Raw genomic sequence first — 9,893 nt, 5'->3', positions numbered from 1 at the left:
TTGGTTCTGTTGCATTCTGGAGCAGCCCTGTTTTGTCAATTCTTCCATTTCCTTCCTGCAGTTATCGTTTTTGTCTGTTCAATTATCCGACGCAGCTGTTCGTTCACGGTCCTTCAATATATAAATATATATATATGAAGTAACATACTTTTGAGGATGTACTTTGCTGCTTCGAATCATCTGCATGTTAGGCATGCTTTTTCACACGTTCTCTATTTCGTTCGTGGAGGAACGAAGCTACCTTTTCCTCTTTAGCAGCACAGTTCAAAGCCAAGTGAGAAAATACGCATTAAAATACAAAACCCATTAGAAAGCAGATGAAAACGAAAAGTACACCTTTGTGCCTCTGCTGATGGTCACATTATTCTTCACATTTACTGATAGTTCAATTTTATTATTGTGGTGTGATTGCAGGTGAAGCACCCCTTCAAGCCATTTTATGAGTGATTACACGGAAAAAAACATTATTAACACCAAATTGAGGGGAAAACCTGTGTGTGCCGTACCCTTCAGTGGCTGTACCATCCACTCTTGATTTGGTAGTGTAGTGGGTATAAAAAGAGTATTTATGACTAATTTCCACTCAACGTATTTCTTGGGTGGTTAAATTTATTTATTTTTCTTTGGACTGTATTTGTGGCTTCACGTTAATCTTTATTTTTAGCAGAGGACGCAACGAGAACTTGGTCTGGTTCGGAAGAAGATGTTTTTCTCCTACTTGTGGCTGTGCTTTTTGAGATATTGAAGTTTTTTCTTTTCAAAGATTGAGATGAGGAAATTTATTGCAAACAATGTTTAACATTCTGAAAGGTTATTTTGTTCATCTTTCCGGAAAGGGGAAGAGTGATTTTGGCCCTTAATCGACCGTGCTTGTGCTCCCAATGGGCGGATGATAGCAAAAATAAGAGACTTATGTTAAGAAATCATGAGAGGTGGTTCGAAGAAGAAGTTGAAAGTGACTAACTCATTTAAACGATGGAGCTGCTACACATCCTCTCATATCATGTTTTGTAGATGTCAGAGGGTGCATGTTACTTGATAGAACGTGAATACACTGAAACCTTTAAGCTTCTGTTTGAGGCATCGGAGAACGGCGTGGTTATAGGATCCTCTGTAATTCGCGGGGTACCAGTAACAAAAACGTTCGGTTCCATTGCCTCAAGCTTGTTACATACAATACTCGAATACCATTTCAAGGAAGTAAATGCCTCACTTGTCAAAATATACTTCGTGTTGAGCCTTTTCCCTTTCCCCTTGGTGGATGCTTGTTCTTCAAAAAGGATATCGCGGGACGTATGCTTGGTTTTATGTTAGTTTGTGCGGTGTACGGAAATATCTAATATGGAATATGTCGCCCTCTTTGGCATTGTTCCCATTGTTATTTTGTTTACACGGTTGCGCATTTTGTCTGATTCCTTGTCAACCTTAGTACTGTATTTTCCTTTAGTTCCTGCAGCAACATTTGTGTGTGTGTGTGTGTGTGGCATTGATTCATTATGGTACACTGTGTGTTGGTTGAGCATTCTTCGTTTTAGTTGGTGTCTGCGTTTTGTTTGGGATTGTTTACTTTGTTCTTTGTAGGACGTTTAGTTTACCTGTTTCACTAGCAGTACCGGCCAAAGTTTCCAAATTATGATTTCCATTCATCAGTCGATTCTCTTCGGTCGCGATGTTTCACGGGTCCGCATGGAGAATAGTCCCGTGCCGTGTATCAACCAGTTTCGCTGCCGCCTTACCATGTCATCGTTGTCGCTACTTTTGGTGTTTCTTGTGGTGGTTATGCCGCCGGTGGAAGCTTTGGATAATATAACGGTAAAGGTTTACTCACTTCTGTATCACCCTTTTGTTGGGAGGAGACTAATCGATTCTATGAATGCCGGTTTCAACGCGTCAATGGCAGCCCGTCAATGGACCGTTGCCCCAGGCATCAATGTTGAAGTTATCCACCCTGCATCGTATAGAATTCCGGGTCCGAGGTTCTTGCAGAGGGCAATAAATGATAACAAGGATGAATTCTTTGTTGTGGTGGGACCGATGGGTGACGGTCAGTTGGCTGCCTCTCGTTCATTCTTGCAGAAGGAAAATTTGGTTGCATTTGCTCCATCCACTGGGGCAAGCTCTGTGCGCGGTTGGAGTCCCAACATCTACTTCCTGCGTGTGTCACCCACTGTCGAGCTTATTGCATTGATGCGTTTTGCTGTAACTCACCTGCGTTTACTACGGATCGGCTTCATGTACCTGCAGGGTCTCACCTTTGGGGATAGTGAATATGAGGTGGCCATAAAACTAATGTCTCATTTGGGACGCGAGTTATGTGGTGTTTTCACAGTGGCAAGCTCGCATGGCAAAGGTGCAGCTGACTCCGATTTTGATGCCGTGTGGGACAAGTTCGTGGTGACCCGTCCACAGGGTGTGATCATGTTTGCTCCACCAGCAAAAGATGTGGTAAGATTTGTAGTAAAGATGCTGAATGACAGTCGTACCCAAGACGCCTACTTTCTTGCTTCTTCGGTACTCGAATTGACAATTGCCTCTTGGAGCGGCAATATTGAGGCAGCCAATACAGCACTTGATCTCGGGCAGATTGTGCTCTCGCGCACGAATCCGCTGGCGACGGACACACAATACCAAGCAATCAGGCGTTTTCAGGACGATGCGAGATCATACCTGAGTGCTAATCCGGGCGTAACTATCTTCAGCGGCGCAGACGACTTCGAGCATCATTATGTGGATGGGAAGCTTATGGTGTATGGGTGGATCGTTGGTGAGGTGCTGTCACAGGCCCTGAGGAGTCGTGCCTGGATTAAGGACAGGGAGACCTTCAAGAAGTCTCTGTATAGTCAACGTCGGTACGTCGTCGATGAGCTTGTGTTTGGTGACTTTGGTGGTGAGTGTGAGGGTACAGCAGGTGAGCGCGGTGCTGTGTGTAACTGTAATCAGGGAGGAAACGTAGTGTACATCAACGTTGCTGGGAGGGATAATGTCTTGGAGGTGATACATGATGGACAGGTAGTTGTCGATTCATCACTCTGTTACCACGACGAGGTTCGGTTGCATTCCCCTGTGAATGGTTTATTGGTATTCATGCAGGATGATCCGGTTGCGCAAAATGCGGCTGAGGAAATATATGATGGCGCCATTCCTCTCACTGGTGATGGCCGTCTGGGGCAAACTGATCGTTTTTTCTTACATATGCTGACATCAGAAACGGCTGAAGCATCCTCAGAGTTAGAGTCAGAATTGGGCACCAGGGCAGTGACGGCTGTGTTTGGAGTTGCCGATGATGCTATGCTATCCCTACAAACTACTGCTTTCATTGACCCCATCTCTCTCCTCCCGGGGTTACCTCATAGAGGGAGGAAAGTTATTTACCTATCTCCGACACTGGAGCAGCAGCTATTCGCGCTGGTAAAATATTTTGTCGGGTCAGGTTCTACGGTAGTGCACGCTGTCGTCTGCCGTGGTGATGTGGTTTCGATTGAAAGATTGCTTTATCTGATGTTGATGACTTTTGGCGGGCACATGGGAACAGTGGTAGGGCCTGATAGCAGTACAGATCTGGAAGGTTCGATGCCAGAAACCGGTGATGTGCTTGTCATAGGCCTGTCCAAGGACGACGTTGCCGTGGTAGCGTCTCACCTGGATCGTAACCCGGATGTTCGTGTCGCTGTCCTGTTCTTTGACGTAGCCCTACTATACATTGAGTTTGTCAAAGCTTTCAAGAGCAGTTCAAGCGGTGGTCGGCTTCTTTTTGCAACGAGTCTGCCTCACTGGGCAGAGGCTAACTCGACTTCGGCTACTGTACAGAAGTTTCACGCGGCAGTGCCTGATTCGCCACGGTGGACACCTTTGTCACTGCTTGGTTTCGCGACCGGAAGATTCATTCAAACGCTGCTCTTTCATATGGACAAAGTGACACCGGATTCTATAATCAATGCAATATATACTCTCTCGGTCGTAAACAGCGACGACATGCGGTATGGTCCGTTCGTGGAGGAGCGATGCCCTTCAACCAAAGATGCGCCGGAGGGCGGCGACCACTTCTGTGGTAAGAATTATGGTGCGAGGCGACTTTCTGTGTGGTCGATGGACCGTGCGCTGAACGCTTCGGTGGCACCGCTGACATCGGGCGCAACGCCGTCTTTGGTGTACATAGACCCGTATTCGAAGGTGTTGTCAGGCGGCCGACTTGCCGGTGTCATCGTTGGAGTTCTTTTCATTTTACTGTTGCTTGTTGCTCTTTTGCTAGTGCTTCTTTGTCTGCGCCGCAGCGCACGCGACAATGACAGCGCGCCCAAGGAGCCAGCGGACCCTGTGACGCTAATTTTTACAGATGTAGAAAGCAGTACTGCACAATGGGCAGCACATCCCGAGCTGATGCCCGATGCTGTGGCCGCGCATCACCGTTTGATTCGCTCGCTGATCACCCACTACAGGTGTTATGAAGTGAAGACGGTTGGGGACTCATTCATGATCGCGTGCAAGAGTGCATTTGCCGCATCGAGTCTTGCCCAAGGCCTGCAGCAACGGTTTTTTTCTGCAGACTGGGGAACCAGTGCCTTCGACGAGTCCTATCGTGAGTTTGAGCAGCAGCGTGCAGATGACGACAATGAATACAAACCGCCGTCCGCGCGCCTCGACCCCGAAGTGTACCGGTCTCTCTGGAAAGGTCTACGCGTACGTATCGGGATACACACCGGACTGTGCGAAATCCGACAAGATGAAGTGACGAAGGGCTACGACTACTACGGGAAGGTGACAGACATGGCCGCGCGGACGGAGAGCGTTGCGAACGGTGGCCAGGTAGTACTGACGCAAGCAACGTACTTTGCACTGAGCACAGCAGAGCGTGAACAGTTCGATGTGGTCTCCCTTGGCCGCATACCACTTGCTGGTGCGCCCCAACCTATGGAAGTATACCAGTTGAACGCGGTGCCTGGCCGTACCTTCGCTGCTCTTCGCCTTGACCGCGAGTTTGGCGACGACTTTGAAGATAGAATGAGTACCTCCACTGGAGACTCGAGTTCTCTCCGTAGCGGGATGAATGGAACAACGCAGATGATTGCAAGTTGCCTGCAGGCTGTGCTAGGCACTTTCACTGCAGCACAGCGACAGAAACTGCTGGTGCCTTTGTGCGAACGGTGGCGTGTCACGCTTCCCAGGACCGCACAGCTAACATGGGACGAGGGCTTTTGTGAAGATGTGATTCGTCGGATTTCAGTCAAGGTCGGTCGTGTCGTTGACCTCTGTGCAAACAGCGGTGGTGAGCGTACCGTCAGTACGCTGAGAAGTGCGTCTGTGATTATAATGTCGAACCGGCTTCGGGAATTTGAGGCAGAGGCAACCCAGAGCCCTGAAGCTTAGCGAAATAATGCACACTGCAGTTTTCTTTGTCTCACTTGGTTTTCCACTTTTCGTGTATATACACATAGCTTATTACATTCGCAATGCGCAATAGTTGACTAGTTGTTTCATCTACAATTTGTATACTCATACCTTAAATGGGGGCAGGGACATGTACCCGCCTCTTCTTGATTTCTTATTAACTGATTCACTTCTTTTCTGTCTATTTTATTTTCGACGTGGCAATGAGCAAATGTGTCTAGTCCCGTTCCTTCTTCCTTTCTTTTTTTCGTGAAGAATGCTGAAGCGGCAAGCAACCTCGTCAGGGTATTTGCTGGTTTTCGGTTCTGTTCTTCCGTAATCGTTTTCCCTCTCTATCCGTTGTGGCATGTTTACTGGGAAGATGTTCAACTCCTTTCTCTAACGTTCCCCCGTCGCCACCGCTTCTCATCTACCTTTGATTTTTTTATTTTTTGGAGCAGGTGTTGCTAATAGTATGCGTGTTCGAGATCTGTCATTATTATTGTTATTATCATCACTGCTTTGTTGATTCCTGTTTGTAATCCCACTGCATTGTGACGCAATATCTCCAACTGAACCTTTGCAAGTGTCCATGCAACACCGTCGTGTTTGCTTTTGCATCCGACTGTTTTACCTCACCTGTTACTCCTTTCTTTCTTTTGGGGTTGTCAGTTATTAGTGGGGCGATGCCGCTCGTAGCCGTTGTAGCGTTGTTTTTTTTTCCTATGCCGCATGTACCTCCATAACGTCCCTAGTGGTTCAAAGGTACGGTAAACTGATCCTGTCCATCAGAGGAGAGGGGAGAGCGAGGTGTGGTTGCTGCTTGAACCGCTGCACATGAATTACCAGTGAGGCGCATAAATATCGGGGTGATGACACTCCGTGTTGCGTGTGCATATGTCACTTTTGTTGGCTTCTGCTTGCGTGAACTCACAAGGAACCGCTGCTGTTTTCATCCCGGTTGTGGCGTCTGGTGTGTTACCTCCTCCTTTTTTTTATTTTTGCAGGGGGGTGGGTGCCACTACACGGCAGCTCTCGTCCATTGGTCTGTAGTTGTGCGATTTTATTTGATATTCGCTGCGGTTGTGGTGCTGTCAGCACTGCTATTGGCAGGTAACAAAACGTTAGGTGCGCATTCTTCCTCTATGAGATCAAAAAGTTGTTTACTACAGTATTTTGAATTTTGGGGGAGTGGGGAGAGGTACGTAAGGCAAATAAAAGAAAAGTGAGTTATTGGTAATTTAAGTCTCGCTGGTCCAATGTGTTGGGGTTCTCAGTTTATCTCTTTCTGTGGTATCTAGGTGTTAATAACAACAGAAGAGGGTTATCAAGAAAACAGGCTGACGTCACCACTATGAACACTCCCTTCACTTTAATGCAGGCACTGCATGGAAAGGTTAAAAGTATGGAGGGAATTTGTTTATTAATCCCACTGTACTGTGTTGGTGGATGAATTGTGAAAAACATTATGCGTCTTCTTTCTTTTTTTTTTTGCCGACTCTCACAAATCCGTGGTCAGCAGTGCATAAGCAGTTGCCCGTGCGACTTGTTTGCTGCCGCTTGCCCATGTCACAAGCGAAAGCTTAGGAGCTTTAGTCAATTCTTCGTCTGTCCAATTTACCATATGAAGGTGGAAGGCAAGTGCCAGTGATCTTATATGGTTTGTCGGAGTGTTCGATAGTTTGTTGTGTTGATTAAGTATATTTCCCTCTGTCTATGCTGGAGAACCGTATGGCGGATGCCACTTCTTTCAATATTTGCACATTGGTATAGCTCTTACTAAACTAACATGGAAAGCATGTTTTAAATATCGTAGAATAGTGCTTGTATACTTCTTTCTGGCGCTCGCTTTTCTCCCTACCATTTCACTTGGGCCGATAATATTTAGGGTGGAGCTTGCAGTTTTTTCTACCTTTTCTTCTCTCCTGTGTACCGCTGTACAGTTTACACATGTATTCATCGGAAACGGTGCACTCTTGCGCCCGCGAAGGCAACCAACTGGCTGCTGTGCTTTTAATTCGAAGAAAAAAATAACTCTGTTCATTTTTCGCAACGGTAAAAGTGCCTTCTTCTTCCTTACTTTTCATGGCTTTAAAAAGCACATAGCAACCCCAAATACAATTCCTTCCGGAATTATTGTACTTATTACCATTATCATTATTATTGGTGTTGTCTCAACTACGCTGTGCTAAGAACAGTGGTAACGACGCATCTAACGGCTTAGGGGTCGTTTTGCGCCGCTTTATTTTTATTTTTTAATCGCATTCATTTGCAAACAATGGAAACCGCCGTGCCTGTGCGTTATTTCCTTGGGACTCTCATTGAGGCCCCTGCGCGTGACACCTTAATTTTCGCTCCCCACTCTCTTGTCTGCGTTGGTGCTGACGGCTGTATTACCGCTGTCCTCCAACCCAATGACATAAAAAATGAAAGCGGTGTGAGCGGCGGCAGTGGAAGTGGTTGTGGAGGGAAAAGCGACAATGAAACATACGAGCAAACGCTTAAGGAAGCCCGGAGGTCCGGAGCACTCACAGTGCTGAAAGACCACCAATATCTTCTTCCAGGTCTTATTGATCTCCATGTGCATGCACCACAGTGGCCCCAGCTTGGAAAGGCGCTTGATCGGCCGCTCGAAATATGGCTGCATGAGTATACTTTTCCACTCGAGGCGAAGTACGCCGACCTCGACTTTGCAGCCACATCATACAACTCCCTTGTTTCAACATTATTGGCACACGGAACTACGACAGCTGTGTACTTCGCTACAATCCACGTGGAAGCAAGTCTTTTGCTGGCACGCGTATGCCTCGAGAAAGGTCAGCGCGCCGTCGTTGGCCGCGTTGCAATGGATTTGGCATCGCAGTGCCCAGCTTATTACCGGGATGCAAGCCCCCAGGAATCTATTGAACGCTCCGAAATTTTTATTCAGGCTGTCCGCAAGCTTCCCGGCAATGACAATAGCAGTCCTCTTGTGCTCCCTGCTGTAGTCCCGAGATTTATTCCAACAAGCAGCGATGAGGCGCTTCAGGGTCTTGGTCGTCTGGTCGCCAAGTACGGCTGCCACGTGCAGTCACACGTGTCGGAGAGCGACTGGGAGCATCACCACGTGTTGGAGCGCTGTGGTAAACCAGACGCCTTCGCTCTGGATGATGCCGGCCTGCTGACTCGGCGCACGGTCCTCGCTCACGGAAATTTCCTCTCAGATGCGGATATGAAACTTTTGTGTTCTCGTGGTTCCGCGGTGGCGCATTGTCCGCTTTCGAACTTTTATTTTTCAGGTGCCGTTTTCCCGCTGCGTCGTGCTTTGGACTTCGGGCTGCGCGTCGGTCTCGGGACGGATATCTCCGGGGGACCTTCACCTGCAATTTGGGATGCCGCCCGTGATGCCTTAATGGCCGCTCGTGCACTTGAGAGTGGTGTTGACCCAACAACTTCAAAGGAGGAACGTGGTGGCCGGCGTCATGCCAATCCGGAGCAAAGCAAAGCGGAAGACTCAAACGGAAAAAAGGGGGAAAACCCGCGTGTTGGCGGTTCAGCTGCAGAGTCACGAGATTCAACTTCATGCCGCATCAATTCTGTGGAGGCCTTTTGGTTGGCGACAACACGTGGAGGTGAGGCTTTGGATCTTAAAGTTGGTCGGCTCGCCGTTGGATTTCACTTTGATGCAGTTGTTGTGGATGTTTCCGTTCCTACTGGCGGTGTGCACATCTTTCAAGGTCTTGACGGACCCCGTGACATCTTTGACAAAATTGTCTACGGTGCGTCCGCAGCAAACGTTGTTCAGACATATGTGGCCGGCCGCTTGGTCCACGGGAGGGTAGAACTTTAGGAACTCTGTTGCATTTAGCTCCTTTTTTTTTAAAAATGCGAGACCGGTTACTTATTTGAATAATCAAATCCGGTGTCGCGTATGTACTGGCTGATTTCTTTTTTTTCTTTTTTGACGTGTTCGTTCGTTTGAGGAATATTGGCAGAGGAACATCGTCAGCAAGTGGTTTGATTACTGTTCCTGCCACTCAATGGTGACAATGCACAGGAAAAAAAAGAATATGGGAGTGTATGTGCCGGAGTGACTTGGGGAAAATAATGTTAGTTTTTTTTTTAATATTACAGCTACTTTTTTCCACTAAACTTTTGCCGTGTGATCTTTAAGGGGCCAACGACTGAGGGATTGGATGTCAGCATTTGAAGTGGATTTACATGTTAGGCCTGGCCACGTGTGGGTTTTCAGCGTTTGTCTTTTCTTTCGTAACATTAAATTGGAGAGAAGGAGAGCGAAGCAAACTCACTCGCTTTATTTGACGTTCCACCGCCATCATGTTTCTTTACTTTTTGCCGCTCACAGGCTCCTTTAATAGTTGGTGCTAGAGAGTCATCGTGGTCCATGTTCCAGTTCCTAAAATAACTGCACATAAACAATGCAAATCACTTGAACCTTTTTAAAAGTATTCGGCGTTAGCTCAAATAAATATGCTCTCACCGCTACCTTAACACATCTGAAGCACTTAATCACATTCCCCGTCGTTTTT

The 9,893-nt window shown here is 47.2% G+C and overlaps 2 protein-coding genes across 2 annotated transcripts; both read left to right on the top strand.

The window, feature by feature from the left end:
- Positions 1–1,632: 1,632 nt before the first annotated feature.
- On the top strand, positions 1,633–5,364 carry TEOVI_000207300 (Adenylate and Guanylate cyclase catalytic domain containing protein, putative; the record flags this gene model as incomplete). Its single annotated transcript, XM_067225200.1, has 1 exon — positions 1,633–5,364. One exon carries the CDS (start codon positions 1,633–1,635, stop codon positions 5,362–5,364), a length of 3,732 nt encoding a protein of 1,243 aa, XP_067081301.1.
- Positions 5,365–7,642: 2,278 nt separating this feature from the next.
- TEOVI_000207200 (guanine deaminase, putative) lies at positions 7,643–9,193 on the top strand (the record flags this gene model as incomplete). The annotated part of the gene is made up of 1 exon (XM_067225199.1): positions 7,643–9,193. The coding sequence occupies one exon, from the start codon at positions 7,643–7,645 to the stop codon at positions 9,191–9,193; it is 1,551 nt and encodes a 516-aa protein (XP_067081300.1).
- Positions 9,194–9,893: the final 700 nt, after the last annotated feature.

This window comes from Trypanosoma equiperdum (assembly GCF_001457755.1).
Source record: "Trypanosoma equiperdum strain OVI genome assembly, contig: ctg_491, whole genome shotgun sequence".
Lineage (NCBI taxonomy): Eukaryota > Euglenozoa > Kinetoplastea > Trypanosomatida > Trypanosomatidae > Trypanosoma > Trypanosoma equiperdum.
Note: the sequence above shows the minus strand (reverse complement) of the source record. Positions and strands in the feature narration are given on the sequence as shown.